This window comes from Leptopilina boulardi, unplaced genomic scaffold (genome assembly GCF_019393585.1).
Source record: "Leptopilina boulardi isolate dan_hultmark-lab unplaced genomic scaffold, ZJU_Lbou_2.1 LbouV2_372, whole genome shotgun sequence".
NCBI lineage: Eukaryota > Metazoa > Arthropoda > Insecta > Hymenoptera > Figitidae > Leptopilina > Leptopilina boulardi.
In genome coordinates, this window is record NW_026137943.1 from 579,725 (window position 1) to 605,053 (window position 25,329).

General features: G+C 24.0%; 4 protein-coding genes and 2 long non-coding RNA genes across 8 annotated transcripts; 3 read left to right on the plus strand and 3 right to left on the minus strand.

The window, feature by feature from the left end:
• Positions 1-395: 395 nt before the first annotated feature.
• LOC127287798 (leucine-rich repeat protein soc-2 homolog) lies at positions 396-7,066 on the minus strand. 2 transcript variants are annotated; one of them, XM_051314929.1, is made up of 4 exons: positions 6,774-7,066; positions 6,344-6,697; positions 5,664-6,283; positions 396-5,595 (listed from the first exon to the last, which is right to left on the minus strand). In XM_051314929.1, exons 2-4 carry the CDS (start codon positions 6,692-6,694, stop codon positions 4,725-4,727), a joined length of 1,842 nt encoding a protein of 613 aa, XP_051170886.1. In that variant the 5' UTR covers positions 6,695-6,697; positions 6,774-7,066; the 3' UTR covers positions 396-4,724. The 2 variants fall into 2 exon arrangements, with proteins under 2 accessions (XP_051170886.1, XP_051170885.1); XM_051314928.1 differs by having other exon boundaries at positions 6,344-7,066.
• Positions 7,067-7,288: 222 nt separating this feature from the next.
• LOC127287799 (splicing factor U2af 38 kDa subunit-like) lies at positions 7,289-8,857 on the plus strand. Its single transcript, XM_051314930.1, has 5 exons — positions 7,289-7,449; positions 7,545-7,632; positions 7,858-7,924; positions 8,003-8,291; positions 8,370-8,857. Exons 1-5 carry the CDS (start codon positions 7,406-7,408, stop codon positions 8,581-8,583), a joined length of 702 nt encoding a protein of 233 aa, XP_051170887.1. The 5' UTR covers positions 7,289-7,405; the 3' UTR covers positions 8,584-8,857.
• Positions 8,858-8,876: 19 nt separating this feature from the next.
• On the minus strand, positions 8,877-12,263 carry LOC127287797 (DNA repair and recombination protein RAD54B-like). The gene is made up of 10 exons (XM_051314927.1): positions 11,986-12,263; positions 11,733-11,835; positions 11,560-11,652; positions 11,371-11,494; positions 10,698-11,275; positions 9,892-10,639; positions 9,656-9,815; positions 9,453-9,579; positions 9,155-9,379; positions 8,877-9,095 (listed from the first exon to the last, which is right to left on the minus strand). The coding sequence occupies exons 1-10, from the start codon at positions 12,156-12,158 to the stop codon at positions 9,027-9,029; spliced, it is 2,400 nt and encodes a 799-aa protein (XP_051170884.1). The 5' UTR covers positions 12,159-12,263; the 3' UTR covers positions 8,877-9,026.
• A 248-nt stretch (positions 12,264-12,511) lies between these two features.
• Positions 12,512-15,333, plus strand: LOC127287694 (probable enoyl-CoA hydratase). Of its 2 annotated transcripts, XM_051314757.1 has the most exons (5): positions 12,512-12,774; positions 13,146-13,399; positions 13,595-13,889; positions 14,420-14,727; positions 14,855-15,333. In XM_051314757.1, exons 1-4 carry the CDS (start codon positions 12,657-12,659, stop codon positions 14,692-14,694), a joined length of 942 nt encoding a protein of 313 aa, XP_051170714.1. In that variant the 5' UTR covers positions 12,512-12,656; the 3' UTR covers positions 14,695-14,727; positions 14,855-15,333. The 2 variants fall into 2 exon arrangements, with proteins under 2 accessions (XP_051170714.1, XP_051170713.1); XM_051314756.1 differs by lacking the exon at positions 14,855-15,333 and having other exon boundaries at positions 14,420-14,826.
• Positions 15,334-16,663: 1,330 nt separating this feature from the next.
• Positions 16,664-19,148, minus strand: LOC127287695 (uncharacterized). The gene is made up of 4 exons (XR_007843906.1): positions 18,988-19,148; positions 17,803-17,991; positions 17,259-17,552; positions 16,664-17,066 (listed from the first exon to the last, which is right to left on the minus strand). It is a non-coding gene; the product is annotated as an uncharacterized LOC127287695 (long non-coding RNA).
• Positions 19,149-20,640: 1,492 nt separating this feature from the next.
• LOC127287697 (uncharacterized) lies at positions 20,641-22,805 on the plus strand. Its single transcript, XR_007843907.1, has 3 exons — positions 20,641-20,853; positions 21,273-21,505; positions 22,405-22,805. It is a non-coding gene; the product is annotated as an uncharacterized LOC127287697 (long non-coding RNA).
• The last annotated feature ends 2,524 nt before the right edge of the window (positions 22,806-25,329 follow it).

Genomic DNA, 25,329 nt, shown 5'->3' on the forward strand with positions numbered 1-25,329 from the left:
TACTGACATCATGGTCTCAAAATTCCAACGTTTCTTTCATCAACAATTCTATTCAAAATGATTTTCTTTTTAAAAAAGAAACCGATGAATCCACATCAACTGAAACAATAACAAAATCATACGTAAGAATTTTTTTTTTTAATTTCAAAATTATCAAAAACTAAATTAATATCTCAACAATTATTATTGACGGAAAAATTTAATTTCAATTTCTATTATATTTAAATTTGAATATAAAATTTAAATTTCAATTATAATATATAATTTTACAGATATCAATAGAGAAATCAAAAGGTTTCATACCAAAAAAACAAAGTTCAATTGCAGAGAAATTTTCGAAAAAAAAAACTGAATAAAGTATTTATAAATATTTTTCTAAAAGAAAGACAAAACGATACAGTACATTTTTGTATATTTAGAAATATTTATATACGTTCATCTATATTAAGTATAATATACACTGAAATACATTAATATTACATATTATTTCTTTTTTTTTTTTTTTTTTTTTTAATTGTACACGTAATATTACGATTTTTTTTTCAACAAGTTCACGATACGAGAATAGTTGACTATTCAGCTTTATTTAATTATTTTTTTTAATTAATATTCACGTAAAGTCCACTCTCAGAACGTGCAATTTATATAGGACGTCTATGGCATTTTAAAACTGTTTAACAGTTTGCTTTAACAAATTAATATTACACTTTTTCTTTTAACTTTCAATCATTTTTTTTTTCTCTTATTTTTTTCTTCTTTTTATTATATACGGAAAGCAATAATTTTTTTTTAAAGTTATATCTATGACGTTTATAATAGTAAATGCCTTTACTGAGAGAAATTATTTTTTTTTTTTCAATTAAATTTTATCAAAATATTATTCAAGTTTTAGGGAAAATTGTTTATTTTCACCGAAAATTTTTTAAATATTTCATTAAAATTTTTTTCTATTATAATAAATTTATTTCATTGTATTTATAAACACAATAAAGTATTTTTTTTTCTCTTTTCATATCTCACTCTTGTTCTTTTTGTTTCTTTTTTTTTTTTTTTTTAATCTTACAATAATTTTTTTTATTTCAAATATCTATCTAATGATAATCTACAAGAACTTTTGTGGATGGTTAAAAGTATTTTTGCCCTGAGGTATGATACGAAAGATACTAGTTTAGAGGCAAGTCTTAAGAAAAAAATCTATGAAAATGAAATAATTCCAAGTGTTATCGAAGATTGTTTTTCAAATCTATATTATTTTTAAAATTAAAATTTCGATTGCACTCGTATGTGAATAAAACAAGTTTTTCTTTTTTTTTTTTTTACTTTTTGACAATAATTAACTAATCTTGAATCTTCTAATTATCTCGAATTCACTATCAGATAAAATACTTGTATTTATATTTTTTTTTATATTATATATATATAAAAGAATATTTTCTGTTACGTTCGCGTAAACTTCTGTTTTTCTTACAAACTACACGAGTTACACTCAAAATGCTTTTTAACCATTTCGAACAACTTATTTATTATTATAAAATCAATGAGAATTTTTTCTCATCTTTTAACAAATTAAAGACATATATTTCTTTTTTTTACAAAAGTTCTTGCAGCGCCAATCTCTCTCTCTCTCTCACATTATTCAATATAACCATAGGATGTGAAAAACAATTGAATTTTAAATTTCAGTTTTAAATTCACATTTCTTTTTTTTTGAGTAAATTTTAAATATTAAATTATATAAACATTTTTTTAAAATTTAATTTAAAAATAAAAAAATATAACGATATTTATTTTAAACAAAAATGTAGAATTTATTTTTAAAAAATAAAATAACGTTCCAAATCAAAGGATTAATAATAAAATTACAATTGTTCTTTCCATCCAGGTAATTTTCAATGTAATTTCACATATCTTGGAAGGCAAAACTCTTATGTTTCTGTTTTTTTTTAAAATCACAATTGTCAATTGTCGAATAACATATAGAAAAATGATTTTCATTATATAATAATAAAATATCTCTTTTCTGACTTTATCCATGTTTCTATTTTTTATTTTTCTTTTTTCATCTCTGACACAGTGATTTTTATTATTTTATGCTTTTTCACAAAAACTGACATCTTGCTTCATATCTTTAATTATCATTAATGTTATATTAAATATAAAATTTCGATCACATTCATTGAAATAACAGATTGGCTATCTTCAATATTACATCTATCTCGTATAACGATAGTATTACAAAACTATAAATATTTTTACATACATTTTGTAAATATAGATTTTTTTTTTATTTAAAAACTGGATACATCTTAACGTGTGGAAATTAATCAATATTTCTCAAATTTTGAAGTTTCATATTAAAAGAAATATTTCTCCCTTACTTGAATTATTATTTTTTAAAAAAAAGTAATTTTAAATAATTATTTTGAAAATTGATTTTAATTTATTTAGATTTAAATAAAATATATATTCATTTTTATAATTATTTTTATATTAATAAAATTAAAAAAAAAAATTTGGTTAAAAAAATTTACCTTTATCTGAACATTCAAAATTTCAGGAATATGGATTAATAATACAATTAAGTCAGATTTTAATAAAAAATACTTTTGAGACAATAATCCGGAGTTGCTCTTAAAGTTCTCAATATTTACGAAGTCGTGATTCAAAAATAATCATAATTCAATTTATCATTTATAATCTCTCAACCTGTTTTCTAGAAATATTTTTTTTGAAATAATTTAAAAAATATTTTTTCAATTTTAATATTAACGTATTTAATTAAATTCATTTGAAATTTATAATTTTTTATATTTAAAAAAATTTTTTATTTAAAAGAAAATTTTCCTTCGCTTCGCTTATTTAGAACTTTTTGAATATTAATCAGTAGTTGAACTCGAGTAACATTTACAAAGATTCAATGAAAAAAAAAAAAAAAAATTGGCGAATCTTGTTGGATTAAAAATTCGTTGAAATCGATTTTTATTTACAAACATTTTTCTTTACATGAATTTTCGAATAATTAAACAAATTTTATATTTTAAGGTCAATAGTTTTAAATAAAAAAGAAAAATTTACATTTTTTTTTCAACAAAAAGTTTTTTTTTAACAATGAACCAACAAGAATCTCCTATTTTTCCCTCCTTTATGACCGATACGTAAATACAGAGTTTTTTTTTATAATTATTTTCATAAACTCTTATCAGAAAAAATCTAAAAGTCAATCTTTGACATAGACAATTTTTTTTCTACGAAAAAATCGAATTGTTTTAAAAATTCAATAGAATTTGAGTATAATAATTGATATTTTACTCAAAAATTCTCTTTTTTATTAATAAATATCAAAATGTATGATGAAAGTAGATCTTTAGAAAAAAAGAAAATATATTTAAAAGAAGAAAAATGATTTTTCAAGTGAAGAGATTTTTTTCTAATGTAAAAATAAATATTTTCGAATAAAAGTAATGTGAAATTTTCTTGTGATATAAATTGAAGAAAAAAAAATGGCACAGTTTTGCTTAAGGCTGATTTATTTTTGAGCTTATATTTTAAATCAATAATAGTGAATAGTTTCATAAGAGATCGTGTAATGAAAAATTATAAATTTGATGAAATAGATTTCTATCTATATCGATAATTTTTTTTTCTTTTTAAGATAAAAAAAAATCAACATTACAACATTGGCACTTATTCCTTTTATGCGCTGAGAACAATTAAATTAAATTAAATGTTTTAATAAAACGTACAAAGTACTCTGCAATAATAATATTGCAAAAGTAGTGACAACAAACATGTAAACGAACAACATCGAGTTAAATGAAACTCAATTGACATTTATTTTATATATTATTATATATATATAAAAAACAGTAATCACTTTTATTATTTTTCACAAATTTCTTGCAAAACAAAAAAATTTGAAATTTATTTACTGTAATTTTTAATTAATCTTCGTATTTTTTTTTTTTTGCAAATTAATTTTCAATTATTCTTTGCAATTTATTTTCAAAATTATATAGTATTCTTTTTATTTTCATCTATAGAATTAAATTTTCATTCATTCTTAGTTTTATCAATTCAAATCCTATAATTTGAAAGCTTTTAAAGCTTTTTGTTTTTTTATAATTATATTAATGAATTTATTTCAGGCGGAGTATTATTGATCAATTTTTTCAATTAGAAAAATAGAAGTTTCTTTTTCTAATTTTCAAAAATTGTTTTACGGTAATTTTTTAACGAAAAATTTCTCAAAACTGTTTAATATTTAGATAATTATTTTAATTTGCATTTTTATTTTTATATCATAAATTCCCGTTTTGTGAATTTTGCAACGTTTAAATATTTATTTTTTTTACTAATGATTTAAAAAAAGTGTATTAAAAGAATTAATAAAAACTATTTTCTAACTAATGATAAAATTCCTAATTTTTTTTTGAAAATAGGAAATAAATTTTATTTTATTTTAAAAACGTTGCGAATTTTATTTAAAAAATTTTTAAGTCAAGACAAATTTTGAAAGAACCACACACGTTTCGGGGGGAGGGGGAAAGTGATTTTGAATATTTTGGAAGACCGTGAAAAATTCGATGACAAAATTTTTACATTTAATTTAAAAAATTTAGAATTAAAAATACTTTTGTATCTCTTATTAAAAATGATACTAAAAAGAGAGAGAAATTAAAAATAAAAAAAAAAAGGAAAATATACAATTAGCTTACTTGATCCTGTTACATAGATCGATAAGGACCTTGCATTTTTAAAAATTGAATAACAAGCGATGGTCCATTGGCAACAATATCCGCTGGTATTTGAGAGAGTGGACAATTTTCAATTGACATAATACTGAGATTTGTGCAAAGCGCCAATTCAAATGGTAAATTATGTAAATTCACATTATCATTGACATAAAGTGATTCGAGATTTTCAAGTGTTCCAATTTCCTCTGGTAAATAATTTAAATTATTTTCACCAACACTGAGATGCGTTAAATTTGTCAAATGACCAATTGCCCTTGGCAATGATGTCACTTGATTTGATTGTAATATTAATTTTTGTAATTCCCTTAAAAAGCCAATTTCATTTGGTAATGTTTCAATTTTATTCTCCTCAAGATCAAGTACACGTAATTTATTTAAATTTGCAATACTCGCTGGTATTCGTTTTAATAAATTATTTGATAATATGAGAATTTCCAAATTTTGCAAATGTTGAATATCATCGGGAATTTTTGTTAATTGATTTGTACCAAGATTTAATTCAACCATATTAATCCATGTACCAATATCAAGTGGCAATGCTGTTAATTGATTTTCTTTCATATTTAATTTTGTTAAATTTTTTGCACGCGAAAATATTCCATATGGTATCTTATCAATTTGATTGTGCTCAAGATTTATTGAATAGACATTTGTAAATTGCGATGGTCCACCCGATGGATATGATGTAAAGGCATTTCTCGATAATGTAATTGTTTTTAAATCCGATAAACTTGAAAGTAAACCATCGGGTAATTGTGAAACTTGATTACCCTCAACACTAAATTCATCCATTGATTTACAATTTGCCAATGATTTTGGAATTCTCGTGAGACGATTGTATCTGGAAAAAAATAAAGATTAGTTTTGTATTTTATAAAATTAAATTAAAAGAAAAAATAAAAATGGTACCTTAATCCAATTCTCGTGACTGACGTGAGATTTCCAATTGTTTCGGGAATATCAAGAAGTTCATTGTGTTGTAAATCAATTGTTGATAATTGTATACAATTGCCAATTTCTTTTGGTAAATGTTCAAGATGATTGTGTGATACATCGAATGTTATTAAATTGACGAGTTTTCCAATGCCTGCTGGTAATTCTTTTATTTTATTTTCCCTTAAACTCAACATTGTTAGATTTATTAAATTTCTTATACGATCGCTAACATAACGAACGCGATTAAAACGTAAAAATAATGTTGTCAACGATGTTAAATTATAAACAACATCGGGAATTTCATTTAATTTATTATGCCTAAGATCAAGGACCTTTAGGGATTTTAAATTCTCGAGACTATTGGGAAGACTCGTTAGTGAATTTTCGTTGAGTGCAAGTATTTTTAAATTGCCAAGGCATCCAATTTCCGATGGTAATGTCACTAATTTATTTCCATAAAGATAAAATTCCACCAAATGCGTTAAATCACGAACTGTTATTGGAAGTTGTGATATACTTGATTTACTTAAATCAAGCCTTGTTACACATTCATCACGACATCTTATAAATTCCTTAGATACGTCCAAGTCAGCCTGTGGAAAATTAAAAAAAAAATAAAAATCTAAAGTAAAATTTTATTCAACAATTTTTACCTGTATGGGTTTGCTTTTTTTGGCAGTTGGTTTTGGTTTATTCGATTCGGGATGTTTAACGGTGACAGTTTTTTTTGTCTCCGAAGTGGACAATGAAGCGGAGGAGAGTTTTTTCTCCTTGGACTGTTGTTGTTGTTGTTGTTCGCGAAATACATCAACTGCCTCAGGCATATTATCGCCTGATGAACAAGTGCTGAGACCACAGCCCTCTAAATATTCGGGGATATCTTGTTCCTTCATGTAAAAATTTGACAGACTCTCACGAGGGTCCCCTTTATCCCTCTTGACGTCTGTAAAACACACTTGCGAAATATTACCCACACCCGTTCGATGTTTACTCGACTTTTTCATAATCTACATATAAAAAAAATATATATATACACACACACGCACGTAAATTTTAATTAATTCACTAGAAAAAAAAAAATACTTTTTTTTTTGGGCCTATTTTCCCCTACGACATGACGACGTTATATTTTTTTAAAGCCCTCGTAGTAGTAGTAGTAGTAGTATTGACATTTAATCGAAAGACGGTTCTCAAAAATTTCAACTAACTTGAAATTACAAATGAAATTTAACGAAACTTTATATGTCACTTGTGAAAGTTACCGTGAATTTTTTTTTATTGAATAAAAATCATTTATTTTATAATTTATTTACTTTTTCTCTCTATTTCATTAGAAGGATAAATCATAAATGATAAATATATCTTTGTTAATTTATTTTTTCCACCAGAAAACGAATGACAGATTGAGGTTAGGTTATAAAACTACTTTACCGATAAAAGAAATATATATATATATATATACGTTTGGGAAAAAATTAACCATATTTCTCTTAAATTTTTGAAAATTAATTAACATTATTATTAAAATTTTATAAATAAAGAATGTTTGAAAAATATATTAAGATTTTTGATTAAAAAATTTAAATTTTGCGGTTAGTGAAATTTTCCGTCATAGAGGGAAAATTTCCTGACTTTTCCGTCTTTTTGTCCTTGGTGAATCGCCATTTTTATTTTCTGCTGTTTTTTTTACGAAAAAAAAAGAAAAGCCAGGAAGGATGGCTGAATATTTGGCATCGATTTTCGGTACCGAAAAGGATAAGTAAGTGATATTTTTATTTTGTTTTAAATAACAATAGTAAATTGTTTTGTAAACAATTTTTAATTGTCAATTTTCCATTTGTTTTTTTCCCCCAGAGTAAATTGTTCCTTTTACTTTAAAATTGGAGCTTGCCGTCATGGCGATCGATGCTCACGAATTCACAACAAACCAACATTCAGTCAGGTAAATTACAATATATTATTAAAATAATTATTATAATTTAGAAACTTTATTGGTTATGTATAATTATATATGGTTTTTTAATCTTTTCTTTCTGTTTTACACAAAATGTGAACATAACCTCAAAATCGAGAAATTGTTTTTTTTTATTTATAAAATAATTAAAAATATAATTTTTGTAGAGTGTGTATTTTATAAGACATTAATTAAAATAAAATATATTTATAGACATGTTTACTGCAAAATTTGTACGTGAATCCACAAAATTCGGCAAAAAGTGCCGATGGTTCTCATTGTAAGTATGCATATTTTATATAATTTAACATTAAAATTATTTTGATATGTTAAATTTTAATTTTTCCTTTTTTAATAGTGGTATCAAATGTTTCTGATGAAGAAATGCAGGAACATTATGACAATTTTTTCGAAGACGTTTTCCTTGAATGCGAAGAAAAATATGGAGAAATTGAGGAAATGAATGTTTGCGATAATCTCGGCGATCATCTCGTTGGTAATGTTTATATCAAATTTCGAAGAGAAGAGGACGCTGAAAAGGCTGTTAATGATTTGAATAATCGTTGGTTTGGTGGACGACCTGTTTATGCAGAACTTTCGCCAGTTACCGATTTTCGAGAAGCTTGTTGCCGTCAATACGAAATGGGGTAAAAGAAATTAATTTCCTTTTTTTAAAAAAAATTATTTCTCTATATTAAATTTATAATAAAATTTAAATTTTCCAGAGAATGCACAAGATCGGGATTCTGTAATTTCATGCACATTAAACCAATTTCAAGGGAATTGCGACGTTATATTTATAGTCGAAAGAAGAGCAGTGGTAGCAGCAAAAGATCACGATCAAGATCAAAATCACGTGGACGCAGTGATCGTAGACGTAGATCTCGTTCTCGAGGTAAATCCAGGTCACGGGAACGTCGTCGATCAGGAAGATATTGAATCTTTTTCTCAAAAAATTTTTTTTTCTTTTAATTAAATTTTGTTTGCCAAATATTTACATTTATATATGATACAAAATCTTTGAAAAAAAGGCAACTTTTTTTTTTATTCTTCACACAATAAATTTTGTTCAATTTTTATAGTGCAAAAAAGAGAAATATATTCTATATTTCCAAAAATTATGAATCATAATATTCACTATGTTTTTCTTGTAGAAAATGCTTTAAAAAAAATAAATTAAATCACACATTCTTGTAGATTTTGTCATAGGAAACTTTTTTTTCATTTAATTTTTATTTTTAAATTATCTTATTCCTTAAAAAAGTTTTATAAATTTTAAACGTCATTTTTGTACTTGAACAATTAGAAAATAATTATCCAAGTTTAACTAAATAACAAAAAAAAAAACAAATTTTACAATTCGTAATAATTAAATAAAAAAATTATTTTTCAGTACTCGAATTTTGAAAAATAAATGTTATAAACTCTGAGACTCGATCCAAGAATAATTCCTGAAAAAAATCATAACTTTGAAAATAGAAACTCTATAAAAAAAAAGAATTATTTTTACCTTGAGAAGCTCTTTGGAAACTGGATGATTATAATGTTTCCAACGAAGAAGTTGATTAATTGTTATTGGTTGCTCAGGATTTGTTTGTATGTCCAATTGACAAACACGAGAATCATCAAGATCAATATCATTTTCTTTGTCTTCATTTTCAACATCTTTATCACATGAACAATCCATTAAATCATGAGTCAAAGAATAAGTGTCTGTAGTTAATGTAAACAAATCCTACAAGTAGAGAAATTGTTTTTTAAATTACAAAATATTTTACGAATTTGAAAAAAGAAAAAAATTAACATACCTTCAATTCACTTGTTGATAATTTTAAAGATGCAAAATGATTTGCATCGACGACAGCTTCACTGAGACTAGTTTTACTTATTTGTCTTTGATAAATTTTTTCCTCTATTGTACCAGTTGTTAAAAGTCTGCAAAAAAATGAAAAACATTTTTTAAATTAACCAAATCGCTATTTAAATTGTATTTTGAAAATAATTTTTTCACCTATAAATATAAACAGATTTCTTTTGTCCATCACGCCAAATTCTTGCCATTGTCTGAGCGTCTGACGCTGGATTCCAATCGGAATCGAATAAAATTAATCGTGACGCTCCTATCAAATTTAAACCAACACCGCCGGCTTTTGCACTTAATAGAAAAACACCTTTAAATAAAAAAAGAGGAAATTTTAATTTCCAAATTTCAAACATTAAAGTAATTTAGTAAAATATTTTTCTCACGTGTCATATTTCCTTTTGAATTAAATTTATCGACTATTTTTGTTCTTCCACTAGTTGCCGTACTACCATCTAAACGACAAAAGGATAAACCTTCTAAATTACAAAGTTTCTCGAGTAAATCAAGTGTTTTTGTGAAATATGAAGCGAGTACTAAATTTTCCGATGTATTTTTCAATTCTCTCAATAATGCACGAACAACATTCATTTTCACTGAATAATCAAATGATTCATAGGATTTTTTCTTAATGAAAAAATCACTTGATTTCAATTCGTCGATTAAATTACTTTTTTCAATTAAAAATAAATTTGGATGATTACATATTTTTTTCAATGCCGTTATTATTGCCAATGGCATGACATTTGTTTTTAATATTTCTTTCTCAATTAAAAGATCAGTTACAGCTGTATAAACATCTTTTTGTTCTGATGTTAATCGACAAAATATCACCAATTCATGTTTTGTTGGTAAATATTTATTGATTAAATCATTTGTTCTACGTAGAATAAAAGTTTTTGTTTTTTCATGAAGTTCCTCAGCTCTTTCCTGACCCAAAGTAATTACCTCATCGGAGGCGTCGGGTTTTTGTGATGCAACTATTGGATTTTCGTAATGTTTTCGAAAAAAATTACTAGTATCGAGAATATCTGGATTTACAAAATCAACAAGTGTATAAAGTTCTTGTAAATCATTTTGAACCGGTGTTCCAGTTAGAAGAATTCTTCGACGGCAGGTTAATTGATTTAGTAACTAAAAAAAAAGATTTTTCTTTAATATTTAATTTGACAAAATAATTTATGAAATTTACCTTCAATGATTTTAATTCACTATTCTTGAGACGATGTCCTTCATCGCATATTAATAAATCAAAGCCAATTTCATTGACTTCTTGAAAATTTCTAACAAACATTTCATAACTAATTATCATCACTGATGCTCTTGGGGATTTTAAAAAATCTTTTGGTTTCTTTTTACCCTCGATGACAAATGGAGAAATTCTATGTATACCCAGCCAACGAATAAATTCATTATTCCAATTTCCACATAAACTACTTGGAGCAACAATTAGAACACGTTTTAATATTGGCTTTCCATAAGGACCTTGTTTTAATAGAGTCCATGTTAAAGCAACGCATTGTAATGTTTTACCAAGACCCATTTCATCAGCTAAAATTGAACCAAAATAATTTGCATCATTCATACCCATAATACATTTATATAAAAATACAAGACCAAAACGTTGATGTGGTCTCAATACTATTGCTAAACAAGCATCAAGTGATACATCACGAATTTGAATATTTTCATCGGTCCAATTTAATTCCTCATTTGGACGTGGCATTATTAGAGGTTCATAATTTTGTAATATACCACCAAGACCTTTGCCTAAAAAAACAAAAATAATATCAATATTATTAATTTAAACTAAAATTTTCTATTTATTTAAATAATTAAAAAAAAAAAAATTCATTTTGAAAAACCTGTTTTATTGAGTGGAATGAATTTATTATTTGTTTTCAATTTTTTTAAAGGTGGTTCTAAAATTTCATCCTTCTTCTCAAATTGCTTTGGATTATTCAATTGGGAGATGACTTTGTCAATAATCTAGAAATAAACGATTTTTTTAATATTATCTAAAAAAAAAAAATACATGAAAGGAAATTATTTACTTGTATTTCTTTTCCACCCATTGACAATATTGAACCTTCAATGGCATTTTCTGTGGTTACAGATAATTTTCCCAAAAATTTTCCATCTGGATCCTTAATAAAAATTATAATTCAAATTATTTTCTTCAAAAAAAAAAGGAAAACTAAATTTTCAATTTCATAAATTTGCATACCTTCAATACGGCTTTATTTCCACTAACTTCCAAAATTCCATCCTCATCCCATGTTTTATGTTTCTTATTAGATTTTTTCCCAATAAGAACGTTATAAACAATTCTGAAGAAATTGAAGAAATTAATAATATTGAACTGGTATAATTGAGGTTAGGATCGTAAAAGCACGTGTTAATGTTTTCATAGATAATAAAATTTTTTTTTATATAAATTTACACTGTAAATTAAAACAAATAAGAATCAAAATACTTACAAATCATTACTTTTATCATTTTCTGTTAGATTTTTTTGTGATGAAGTACTCTGCGAACTTTCTTGAGAATCTGAAGATTTTACTTCATCAGCTTCATATTTATTTTCTTTTTTATTGAATAACTGTAAAATATGAGCTGTACTTCTCCCCTGGGCTCGATAATTACGATTCATAATGATTATCACTATTTTCTATCTGTTTCTATTTTTTTAAATAAAGTTTTTAACAAATTTTAAACAAACATAATACAACTGTCAAAATATATAAACAAAGGGTCACGTGGTTAGAATATTTTTTAATTCTATTTGGCGGGAAAATTTACGAATGTATTATTTTCTTATTTTTATTATTGTTATTGTTGTTGAGATTAAGAATTAAGTTTAATAATGTTGTACAGAAATTAATAAAAGAATTGTTGTTAGTTAATTTTTTAATTGATATTTTTAATTGATATTAAAATTTCAATTTGAAGATTCATATTTTTTTTTATACGTTGGTATCACTGTTGTGAATTAGTCCAACCTAGCCTAACCTAACCTTCTTCACAACACGTGAAAAAGAAAACAATTTTGTATCATTTATTGGTGTCATTTTCTATAGAGACGAAAACAATTATAAAATTACAGGATTATTTTAATTTATTAATTAAAGTGATATAAAAATATATAATAATGTTTGTCACAAGAAGATTGACAGTTTTGTGTACGCATTTAAAACAAAATTTGCAACGAAATTTGACATCAGAAGCTCCTGCTGCTTCAAATTTATCGATTTCAAAACCTGAAGAAGGTAAGTTTTTTAAAAATAAAAATTATATTTTGTAGATGATAAATATATTTTATTATTTTATAATATATGTTTTTTTTTAAAAACTAAGCATTATGATTTTTTTTAACTAACCTCAAAATTCAAAATATTCGTATATGAACATTATTTTCTATTTTATTTTTCAAAAATTATTGCTAACTATTATTATTTTGTTATTTGTATTGTCAAAAATGTAATTTTTAAAAAATAAAATCGAAAAATATCCATTAAATTTGTTTTCATTAATTAAAATTTATTTGGAGATTTATTTCTGTAAATATTGAAACATTTTTTTTTTGCATTAATATATAAGAATTTGTTTAAAAAAAATAATATTTCTATTTTGTATTTAGAAAAAACAATATTAGTAGAGGTGGACAATGAATTAATGACAATTGGCATAAATCGGCCTAGACGAAAAAATAGTCTCGATTTTTCAACAGCACAATATCTCTCTGAAGCTTTAGATGCATTTGAAGAAAATAAAAATGTCAAAGTTGGCATTCTTTATGGGACAAATGGCAATTTTTGTGCCGGTTATGATCTTCATGAAATTGCAAAACACAATGAAACATCTGATAATCAATTGCCACAATTTTCATCCTTGGTAAATATTTTACACACACATATACTCATAGTATTTATCGTTATTAATAAATAAAAATAATAATTTAATTGAATATTCATATTAATATAATTTCTTCTATAATTGATTATTTAAATAAAAAATTCTTTTGCATAAATAAAAATGTTTTTTAATTTCTTTTTTTTAAATGAAAAAATTGTTTATTAATTATTTCAGAGTAGTAGAGATAGTCTCGTTAAAAAACCACTTATTGCTGCCGTTGAGGGTTTTGCACTTGATGTGGGACTTGAACTTGCTTTAATGTGCGATTTAAGATTAATTGATGAAACAGCGTCTCTTGGTTTTTCGAATAGAAGATTTGGAATACCAATTATGTGTGGAGGAACTGTGAGACTTCCAAAACTTATTGGATATTCCCGTGCGATGGATATGATTTTAACTGGTCGTTTTATTGATGCAAAAGAAGCTTTTGAATTTGGACTCGCCAATCGTATTGTCAGTTGCGGATGTGGTAAGTTAAATTAAAAAAAAAAAAGAAAATAATTATAAAACTATTTTATTTTTTAAAAATTTTTTTTGTTTTACGAAAAAGTTTGCTTTTATTTTGTCACGCCCTATAAAGAATTGTTCTGTTTAAAAAAAATACGAAAAAACTTTTTCAGTTTTTTAGAAAAAAGTTTCCCCCTTTTTTTATTACCGATAAATTGGTATATATATTATTAAAGGAAATTATGATATAATTTCCATTTGAAATTTGTCACATTTTTTTTGATAAATATTCTGTTAAATGGTTTTTTTTTTGGTGAAATGATAATAAAATTATTGAAGAAACTCAAGAGAAAAGAAGATTGAAATGAATTTTTGAAAATCTTATTTTTCCCCTTATGAAAATTTTTTTTTTTCCAGTTAAGTGAATAACCATTTTTTATTATTATTTTATATATAAATTGTAATTTTTTAATTTCTATTATTTTGTCATTAGTTTATTATCTTTTTCTTTTAATTATTGAGTTATGTCTTATAATAAATTTTCGTTTAAAGCTGTAGGTGAATCTGCCGTCTTGGCGAGTAAACTGACCTATCATCCACAAGAGGCAATGCTCGCTGATCGTTTGTCCGCTCACCACGCGACATTTTCTGCTATTCACACAGATGAGGCATTACAATTTGAAAAAGACTGCGCATCAAATCCTTTATTCAATGAAGGTGTTCGTGATGCAAAGAAATTCTCCGAAGAAGGTCTTGGAAGACATGGAAAAATTGTCAATTTTTTTAAAAAGAATATAGTGAAAGATATTAGCGACGATTTATTATGAAAAAAAAAAATTCTTTAATATTATTTTATAAAAGTAAATAATATTCTTAATACAATAGATTTATTGACAAGTTTGTAAATATATTTTAATTTTTTAATAAGTAATTCAAATTTTTTTCCAAAATATTAATAATCTTTTTCTTTTCTCCATTTTGTTACAGTTTATATTCGAAATTGAAAAAAAATCAAGAAATTGATAATTAAAAATCGAAAAAAAGATTTTAAATCCACTTTGGAAAATTGGCATCAAAATTGAAAGTCGAGAGGAGAAAACTGATCATTAGAAAATAAGCGACAATTGAAATGAATTTCACAGACTAGTTGATCTCGAATTGAAATGAAATTTCATTATTTCGAAAATTGGAAACCATTATCATTATATTAAAAATAGCGAAAAAAAAAAATTATTTATTTTTTTCTTTTTTGAAAGAAATGAAAATAGAAAAATTTTATTCTATAGAATTTATCCTAGTTTTTATATAGTCAATTTTCTAGTTCACTGAATTTTCATTTAATTTAGATAGAATTTTTATTTTTGAAAAATTTTTCTGAAATATTTCTTTTAAATATTTCGTTATATATGAAAATTTAATCAAATAAAAATTCATAGTGAATAAAAAGTATTTTTTTATTTTTTAAATTGTCTTTTATTTGAATAAAAAGAATTACGCATGCGCTTCAGGAAGGATCTTTTCTTAGCAATGGAATTCACTGTCCGCTCGTGTTAATCGATGCGTTCAGCGATTTTTCTTTTTTTTTCTATTTTTTTTTTGCGGCAATATAAAACTCTCTCAATAATCGGGAATTTTATATTAGCGTTAAACAATTGCAAATTTAATTGGCGAAAGTAAAACAAGACAAGAGCTACCGTTACGACTATGATGAAACGAGTGCAGGTGGCGGTGAATGATTATGCAATATTCCCTCCCACCTTCTCTCGTAGAAAATCGACATTTGCACATCGTCCTGCGTACGATCAAATTTTTTGATGAATAAAAAAAAACTGATTTTTTTTCTCTTTTCTTTAAATTCTCACTGTCTCTCATTTTATATTAACAACTTTTCTTCTCTTATTTTCTATCTCTTATGCCAATAGTCTCTTTAATTATTGAAGTACTCTCGTTTTTCTCGTGAATTCTATTTTAGATTTCCTTTGAAAAAATTTCTTTTCATTTCTTTTGAGGGAAAAGCTTTTATCTCTTGGTTCCATTTTCCTTTTCTTTATTTTCTAATGTATATATATATTCCATTTCTTATTTTAACGTTCTATCGATTTGGCATTTAATTTTCTTTTTTATCGTTTTCTCGTATTGGATTTTAGTTTATTTTCTCTTCTTATGTTTTAAACATTTTGATTTTTTATGGTGTATTTTATTTTGGTTTTTGTTTTAATTCTAGTTTAACTTAAATAAATAAATATAGTTTATTTTTTAATTATTATTTTTATTCATTCTTTAAACGAAAATTATATTTACCCTTTAGTTTTTAATTTTATCCCTTCTATTTTATTGACATTCAATTTACATATATATAGTCGTTTTCTATTTTAAATCATTTACTATAAAATTGAGTTAATTTTCTATTTTATTTTCAATTACTTACTATTTTCAGTTTATTTCCTATTTTATTGTTTCTTTTGACATTTCTTCTCTTCTTTTATTAGTTACAATTTTAACTTATTTTTTTATACATCGTAATTTTCTGCAATTTTTATTTAATTTCTATTTTTCATTTCTAGTTTCAATCCCTCATTAAATTCATTAATTTTCCTTTTATTTTATTTTCAAATACTTAGAGTTTTCAATTTCATTTCAGAGTTTCTCATTGTTTCTTACGGTTTCCTATTTCTTATTCAGTCTTTCATTTTGTCAACTGGATTTATATTATGTTTGTTTTTCTTCTTTTTTAGCGGTTTCGCTTTTTATTTATTTGTTATATATTTTTTTAATGTAGGAAAAAAGAATTGAAAATTTATATGAAAATAATTATTTTATTCTTAAAATGTTGTATCATTTTTTTTTTCTTAGGATTTAATTTTTATTGTTGAAAAATATATTTTTCTCTCTAACATTTTCTTATGTTCTATTTTCCATCTTGAATGTTTGCTTGTCCCATTCATCTTTCAGCATCCCTCGCGGTATACTTTTGAGGCTGCTTGAATCTTTCTCTTTTTGTGTGCAAGCAAAGCCGAGGATCTCGTCTCACCCACTTTTATATGTAGTTCGCGACTGGTCCATTTTCTCGGTCTCGTTGTCTATAAAGGTGAATGTGGCACCCGCGCAGTATAATCTATGGCAATTATTTGCAATACCGCGTGATATATAGTCATTATTTTTTTTTTTTACCGTCAGATCTTTGTATCGAAACCAGTTGCTGTAAATAATAATTTATGATTTAATTTTTTATTTTTTAATTAATAAATATTAACAAATAATAAAAATATAATAATTTAAAATTAAAACAGTAAAAATAAAACTATTTTCACGTTAGAATATAAATTGAATTTAGTAATTAAATTATTTTTGAATTATTGTTATTATTAATGAATATAGTTATTTTCCTTACACGAAAGGCGCGTGTAATTCAGAATTCTTGATGTCGTTTTTCGCTTGTAAAATATTGCAACATTTGGCAATAACGAGGATTCATTTTATATAATTTCTCGCACCTTTCTTATCAGTTCATCTCTTTATTATTAATAATGAATACATACTTTTTTCTTCTTTATCGCTAACTCATTAGCACTATGTGTATATGGATAATCAAATCATTGAAGGAAGTTCATTAATATTATTGCGTGAATGATTTCACATGTGCGCAATAATTGCTTTTTTTTTCTCTCGATAGAAAACTTTATATCTGAAATGTAAAAAAATAAATTAATAATACTTTTTTTTTTATTAATTAAATTAATATATTGAATTTGTCATTAAATTACATTTTTAGATAAATTAATTATAATTTTACAAATTATCAAAATTATTAATTAAATTTCTCTTTTTTAATTTAACATTATGAAATTAGTTTTAAGTGTTTAGTATTATAATACTTGAGAAGTTACTAAGACTTTTATACATAAATATATGTATATACTTAAGTAATATTAAACCTTTCAGTTTTAATCCTAAGGGAAAACAAGTAGCTTAGATTAGAACGCTGCTCCTATATTCCTTTGGTTCCATGTTAATTTGTTTGCTTACTCTCAGTTCAATGTTACACGAATATACATTAATTTAGTTTAATTTTGATTTATATTTAGTAATATAACATTTTCTCAAGTCCTGGGATCAATCAATTTCTAGTTATATTAATAGATAGGAGAAAAAAAGTAGATTAATCGCCCTATGTATAGAATCATTATTTATTTTTACTCAAATTATTCTTTTCATTATTTTTATATACTTCGTTATTATTTATTTTTTAAAAATAAATTTGTTAATCACAATAATTTTTTAAATAAAAAATTTTTTTTTCTTGTAATTTAGAAAGAAAAAAAGTTTTATATTTAAGAAAAAAATAAAAAATAATTATCAGTGAAATAAAAATACAAATGAATATTGTTCTAATGTACACAATACTTATCTCTGTATTAATGTAATAATTTATTCAGAAAATTATTATATAGATAAAATTCATATTAAAAGAAGCTTTTGAAGGAAGAGATTTTTTTTTAATATAATTCTCATTAATATTTTATGAATTTAATAGAATAGATTTTTTTTCAGTACACTATAAAAAGATTGTTTAAATATTTAGAATCAAATTTTTAAAAAATTCCAAAAAATAAAGATTTATTTAAGCAATTCAAAAAGATATTATTAAATATTAGTGGTAAAAAAAATTATATTTATCTCCATTTTTTTTTCTGAGAAGTTGATTTATCATGTTTGTTCACGTATATAAATATATATATATATTCCTCAATGAAAGGGCAACCGAGCAAAACAGGATGAATCCACTTGATATAATTTCTCAATATTTAGCAAAAATATGTTATACATTATCTCGAAATACATTGTTTCATTTTTTTAAACTCACAATCAGAAATTAAATGACATATCAAAAGTGTACGAAACAATTTTGATTAATTTTAAAAGACTTTTTTAATTTATACGTAAATATTTTTATTTTTAATATAAATTAAATATTTATAATTTGATAATTATAGATATAATATTAATTAATTTAATTTCTATCAAATATTTATTTTATTATTTTATTTTTCAATTAAAAACTTCAATATTGTTTTTACAAACATTACTTCACCATTTTAAAATAATAATTTAAAGGATACATGTAATTAGTTTAGGAATTCATAAATTACAATTTTAATTTACAATATTTTTAGTAATAAAATTAATTGTAAAAGACTATTTTTATATTAATTTTCGTGTTTGTTTACAAATAAATTAACCTCAAATTGATGACAGTTCTTCACTTATGCCATAGTTGAGAAACTTATTTCCAAAAATTTTGAGAAGTTTCATTAAACGCACGACAGATGGCGCAACAACAAATCAGGTGTACCAACATAAGAACATGTAAATTATTTTTTCTGTTAATTAAAATTTAACAAGTAATTATAAATAAAATTAATTATTTTTCAATTAATTATATTAGTTTAATAATAAATCTTTATTATTGTAATATTCGTAATATCCGGTTTTTTGGAATTTTAAGCAAATATTTAAATTTACCACGTTCTCTAAGCTCTCGAACCAATCAGAGTCATACGAGTGAAGTTTGAATATTTCCGTTTTTTATTGTTGAAAAAATTCCTGACGCTACCGGTTGCAAGCTCCATTGTCTCTCCACTTTTCTCACCAAAAAAAAAGGTATTTGACTTATTATTTCATAAATTTTGCATCTCAGCTGTCTCACAAGCCGAGACAATTGATAATTAATGTAAATATTCATAAAAATTGATAAATATAATTGAGAATAAGTGTAAATGTGAAAATTTTCACAAGGGGGTTGAGGGGTGGGCGGGAGAAAATTTTTTCCTTCTCGCGTCATTTCTACATAAAAGATTGATTAAAAATATGAAAAATTTGGTAAAATCTTCCGAAAATGAACGCGAATTGTGTCGTGAGATGTTTTTTTTTGTGAAAAAACATTGTCATCGGAGTGAAATTCGAAAAATTTCCCTCATTGTTGAAAAAATTCTCGACGTTGCCGGTTGCAAGCTTCGCCATTGTCTCTCCACTTTTCTCAACAAAAAAAAAGAGGTATTTGACTTTTATTATTTCAGGAAATTTTTTCATTTCAGCTGTCTCCACAAGCTGAGACAATTGATAATTAATGCAAATATTAATAAAAAAAAATTAATAAATATAATCGAGAAAATGTGAAAATCGTCACAATGGGTCGAGCATGTTTGGGTGGGCGGGAGAAAATTTTTTCCTTCTCGCGTCATTTCTACATGAAAGATCGGTTAAAAATATGAAAATTTTGTAAAATCTTTCCGAGTATGAAGGAAAATTATGTCGTGAGTTGTTTTTTTTTCTTGAAAAAATAACAAATTTGTGATAGAAAACATTTTTTTTTTGCAATGTAATGTGATTTTTTCTTTTGTTTCAGATTGTCGATGACCTTGAAGTGAAAAAAAAGATCGTCGGACATCGTTGGGCCCTTTTTCGATTTTTGGTAAGAATTTTCAAAATAATAATAATAATAATAATAATTAATAATAATTTTTCAAAATAAATACATCGAATTAATTAAATTTTGTTAATACTTTTTTTTAGGTTATATTTGTCAAATTTAATATTTTTATATTTTTGCATTTTTTTTTATTTGGCGAATTAAAAATTTGTAAAATTCAGATATTATAAATAATAAATTAATAATTATTGATTTTGAATTTTTATTGTCGAAAAAAAAAAATTATTTGCGGCAATATATATATGCAAAGTTAATTTTTCTTTGTTTCAGATTCCATTTTTGATTGACGAGCTGTGATTATAAATGCAGCAGGTAGCAGAAAAAGGGCCCAAAAAAAGGTTAGGGGCAATTAATTTTCGGTCTCTTTGAACGGTTTCGATTTTGATTTAATAATCTGAATTGATAACCCAGAGGAGGGATCTCCGGAAATTAATTTGTCGCTAATCTTCAAGTAGAAGAGAATCGTTTCACATTGTTGGCTCATTTACGATTTTTGGTAAGTATTTTCAAAATAATAATACATCGAATTAATTAAATTTTGTTAATACTTTTTTTTAGGTTATTTTTTTGTCCAATTTTTTAATTTAAAATTTTTTACATTTTTTCATATTTCTTATTTGGCGAATTAAAAAATATCTTTTATTTTTTTAATTGTCAAGCAAAAAAAAATTCAGATTTTAAATTTTTTGTGCAATTTTTATTTTTGAGAATATTGACATTTTAATAATTAAAAAATATTTTTTTTAAAACATAATTTGTGCTTTTATAATCATTAATTTGTTATCATGAAATAAATATGAATTGAAAATATTATTTTTACAGCTAATTAATGTGATTTTTATTACGTATTTCTAATTTTTTTATTTAGATAAAATTTCCGACAATGCATGTAAAGTAAACTGTTCGTTATTTCAGATTTCATTTTTGATTGACGAGCTATGACCAATCATAAATGCATCAGATAGCAGAAAAAGGACCCAAAAAAAGGTTATGCGGCAATTAATTTTCGGTCTCTTTGAACGGTTTTGATTTTGATTTGTTAATCTGAATTGATAACCCAGAGGAGGGATCTCCGAAAATTAATTTGTCGCTAATCTTCAAGGTAGAAGAGGATCGTTTGACATTGTTGGGCCCTTTTTCGATTTTTGGTAAGTTTTCGAAAATAATTAAAAATACATGGATTTAATTCGATAATTACTTAATTTGTGTTCGTACTATTTTTTTTTTAAATTAGTTATTTTAAATTATCAATATATTTTAATTATTATCATCATTATCAATAATAATAATTAATTAAATTAAATTACATTAATTAACAAAAATAAAAAAAATTAATACTTTGACAATTATATTTATGCAAAAGAAATAAATTTATAAAAGCTTTTTTTTAATGGTAAATTTTTTTTTTTTTATAAAATTGTACCGGATTATGTGTTACATAAAATTGATTGTGTGCTCTCGCTTTTTTTTTAAACAAAAAAATATTTACGTATTTTCAAAATTTTAAAATGGATGCTAACTTATAAAAGATAAGGAATTTTTGTTAAGTTTATTTATTTAACAAACTTATATTTATTATTTATACACTTATACACAATTATATATTATTATTGTGTTTAATAAAAATTCCAACGTTGAGAAATTAAAAAATTTTTTTTTTGTTATTAAATTGGGTTAAATAAAAAATTCTATTAAATATTGCATTCGCTTAAAAGCAATTTTAGTTAATTGATAAAAATGATTGAAATCCTGGTTAAAATACAGGAAATTATTCAATGCCTCAAACAGTTTTCAAAATTAAAGTTGAATCTTTTTTTTAATATTCTTTTTATACAGCTAACATAACATCAGCTTTAAAAATTGTTTTAATTAATTAAAAAAAAAAAAAAAAAAACGTGGCAAGGTGCAGCTTTTTTATTTTTATTTAGTGCGTGTTGTACAAAAGTATATTATATGTCGATAATCCGTTTCAGATTATTAATAAATTTAGAAAATAATTATTTGTTAAATTTATTTTTTTTCTAAATAAAACTTTATTATTTTTCAGTCAAACAGAAAAAAAAAACCTCCCGATCTGCAGATAACTCCAAGCATCATGCACAGGGGTCTTCGGGAGTGGCCCTGAAGTGGCGATGCAATCATCGCTTCAACGTGGGATTCATCGACCGATAAGTCGTTTTATTTAAAAATTTAGTAGAAATAATTTTGAACTTGCATGATAAGAATAATATTATATTACAATTGATTTAAATAATTATTGACAATTTTATAGCAAAATTTATCAAAAATTGCACCGTGTTTTATGGGGAATTTGTCATAAATTGCCGTTAATTTCTTGCTATAATTAGTTGTGAAACAATTTTGTCGTTATTATTTTCTGTTTTAAAAATGCTGCTTTTTGCTAACTTTAACAGATCAATATTTATATATACTTCACAGAATTTCTATTTGATTGAATTTTAATTTATTAGAATTTGTATTTGTTTGAATTTTCATTTAACAGAATAGCCATTTAAACGAATTTTTAATCAACAGAATTTTATTACATAGAATTTTCCTTTAGAGGAATATTCTTTTGTTCGAATTATTATTTGACACAGAATTTCAATTTAATTGATTTTTTTTTATTACAGAATTTTTACATAACCGAAAATTCATTTAATAGAATTTTTGAATTTTGATCGAATTTTTATTTGACAAAATTTTTTCATTTGTTCGAAAAAACATTCGAGGTCGTATAATTATTCTATAAAAATTAATTTTTATATTAAAGAATTCTATTATGTAATAATTATTCTTTTTTGACGAGTTTCCTTTTTTCGAATTAGCATTTGACAAAATTTATTTCAAAACAAATTTTTACTTCACCGAATTTTTAGGTAATTTTTATTTGGTACAATTTTCATCTTACAGAATTTCTCTTTATACAACATTTTATTTAAAAGAATTCTAATTTACCGAATTTTAATTTAGCAGAATTCTCATTTAATAGAGTTTTAAGGGCTTCGAATTTTTAAATGCTAGAATTTTGAATTCACCGAATTTTAATTTATTAAAATTTTTATTTCTACAAATTGTTATTTGATAGAATTCTAAAAACGACGATTTTTTATTTTTCTGAAATTGCAAACGGCCAAATAAATAATCAACAGAAAGCTTTCGGCCCTGTTTCTAAAATTTATCAATCACGATTGTTTAAAAAAAATCTGATTAATCAATTTTAAAAATCGTCTCGAAATCTTTTTGACGATATTACATTAAAAAAAAATTTATTTTATTGAAATAAACGGTTACTTTATTATCAAATAAATATTTACTCGAACTAAATAATTATTATTTGAGTCAATTAAATGATATTTGGATCAAATACAGAAATTATTGATTCAAATAAAATTTATTTAATTCAAATAAAAATTATTTAATTCAAGTATTTATTTGATAATAATCAAGTAACCGAATATTTGAATCAAATAAATTTTTTTTTAGTGTATATATTTGGCCATTTTCAATTTCGGACAAATGAAGATTCTCCGTTTTAAGAATTATATTAATTAAAAATTCGTGCAAATAAAAATTCGAACAAATGAAGATTCGGTGGAATTAGAAATTTTGACATTTAAAAATTCGAATCACTTAAAATTCAGTTGAAGGAGAAATATGCTAAATTAAAATTCGATTAAATTAGATTTCCTTTAAATAAAAAATTGGATAAAAAAGAAACTTTGTGAAATAAAAATTTTGACAAATAAAATTTTGGTACCTACAAATTTTAAGTAAAAATTTGTTTAAAAAGAAAATTTTGTTAAAGGTTAATTTGAAAATAGAAAATTCGTCCCAAAAATAATGATGTCTAATAAAATTCTTTAAATTAAAAATTCTAATTATTTTTATCGAATAATCATGCACGTACCCCACATTCGGCAGAAACATTTCGTCGCTAATTTTAAACTTAACCAATCAAAATTTTCTCAGTAATTTCTGTTTAGTTAATTTTTAAATTAACACTTGAAAGTTTCTGATGGAAGTTAATTCGAACAAATAAAAGTTCCGTCAAATCAAAATTTGATGAAATAGAAATTCCGTTAAATAAATTTTGGGTTAAGTAAAATTTCCATAATATGAAAAATCGATTAAATGGAAATTTTGTAGAATAATAATTCAAACAAATGAAAATTTGTCTAAAAGAAAATTCTATACAATGAAATTTTACATAATAAAAATTCATTTAAATTGGCTATTATAGTAAATAAAAATTCGAACAAATTAAAATTCAGACAAATGAAAATTTTGATAAGTAGAAATTTTGTGAAGTGAATTTTTGGTTATATAAAAATAATGTAAACCGGTTTAATGGAAATTATATGTCAAAATATAATTTGGACAAATACAAATTAGAATGAAAGAAAATTATATCAAATAAAAATTCTAAATTAATTTTAGGCGTCTCATTTTCTTGAGCGAGTTATTTTGAAAATTTAAAATTTCCAAAATTTTTTTATACTTTCTGCGATGGTTGGTCGGAGGACCAAAAAAAAAAAAAAATTGACTAAAAATTTAATTAGTTCACAACTAATTAACGAGAAATTAACTGTAAATTTTCCAACAACTTTCGATTTGATATTTTAAAGTTGTTTTGTTAACTTCTTTTTTTTTGGCATTCGATTCTTCTTTATCTGTTAGTTTAAAAAGAAGGGTTTAACATTGAGCATATCTTAAATGATGTGTTTTCGCGTTTTGTGAATTTTTTTTTTTCAAGGGACGCGCAAGTGATGTATGTGCCTAACTAGAGGCTCATACATAGAGATGTATATGCAGGTACAGAGGTACTTACATAGTACCCATGGCGAGGTCGGGGGGCCGCCTCGAGCCATATAACAACCTACATTTTATTTACTACACTTTTACTCAGCGCACAGCTTAGCCGGCCTTGTTGCGGCCTGAATACCTTGCTAGTCCGCATCGGAGGCCCTTT

Bases quoted from the DNA above. Each gene is read 5' to 3' on its own strand.
- LOC127287694 (XM_051314757.1), top strand. From the start codon at position 12,657: ATGTTTGTCACAAGAAGATTGACAGTTTTGTGTACGCATTTAAAACAA. The intron at 12,775-13,145 runs GTAAGTTTTTTA...TTTTGTATTTAG, and splicing joins GATTTCAAAACCTGAAGAAG to AAAAAACAATATTAGTAGAG. The intron at 13,890-14,419 runs GTAAGTTAAATT...TTTCGTTTAAAG, and splicing joins TATTGTCAGTTGCGGATGTG to CTGTAGGTGAATCTGCCGTC.
- LOC127287799 (XM_051314930.1), top strand. From the start codon at position 7,406: ATGGCTGAATATTTGGCATCGATTTTCGGTACCGAAAAGGATAA. The intron at 7,450-7,544 runs GTAAGTGATATT...TTTTTCCCCCAG, and splicing joins TTCGGTACCGAAAAGGATAA to AGTAAATTGTTCCTTTTACT. The intron at 7,633-7,857 runs GTAAATTACAAT...ATATATTTATAG, and splicing joins ACAAACCAACATTCAGTCAG to ACATGTTTACTGCAAAATTT.
- LOC127287797 (XM_051314927.1), bottom strand. From the start codon at position 12,158: ATGAATCGTAATTATCGAGCCCAGGGGAGAAGTACAGCTCATATTTTA. The intron at 11,495-11,559 runs GTAAATAATTTC...GTTTATTTCTAG, and splicing joins TGGGTGGAAAAGAAATACAA to ATTATTGACAAAGTCATCTC. The intron at 9,380-9,452 runs GTATGTTAATTT...CTCTACTTGTAG, and splicing joins TATCAACAAGTGAATTGAAG to GATTTGTTTACATTAACTAC.
- LOC127287798 (XM_051314929.1), bottom strand. From the start codon at position 6,694: ATGAAAAAGTCGAGTAAACATCGAACGGGTGTGGGTAATATTTCGCAA. The intron at 6,284-6,343 runs GTAAAAATTGTT...AATTTTCCACAG, and splicing joins AAAAAAGCAAACCCATACAG to GCTGACTTGGACGTATCTAA. The intron at 5,596-5,663 runs GTACCATTTTTA...ATTTTTTTCCAG, and splicing joins GTCACGAGAATTGGATTAAG to ATACAATCGTCTCACGAGAA.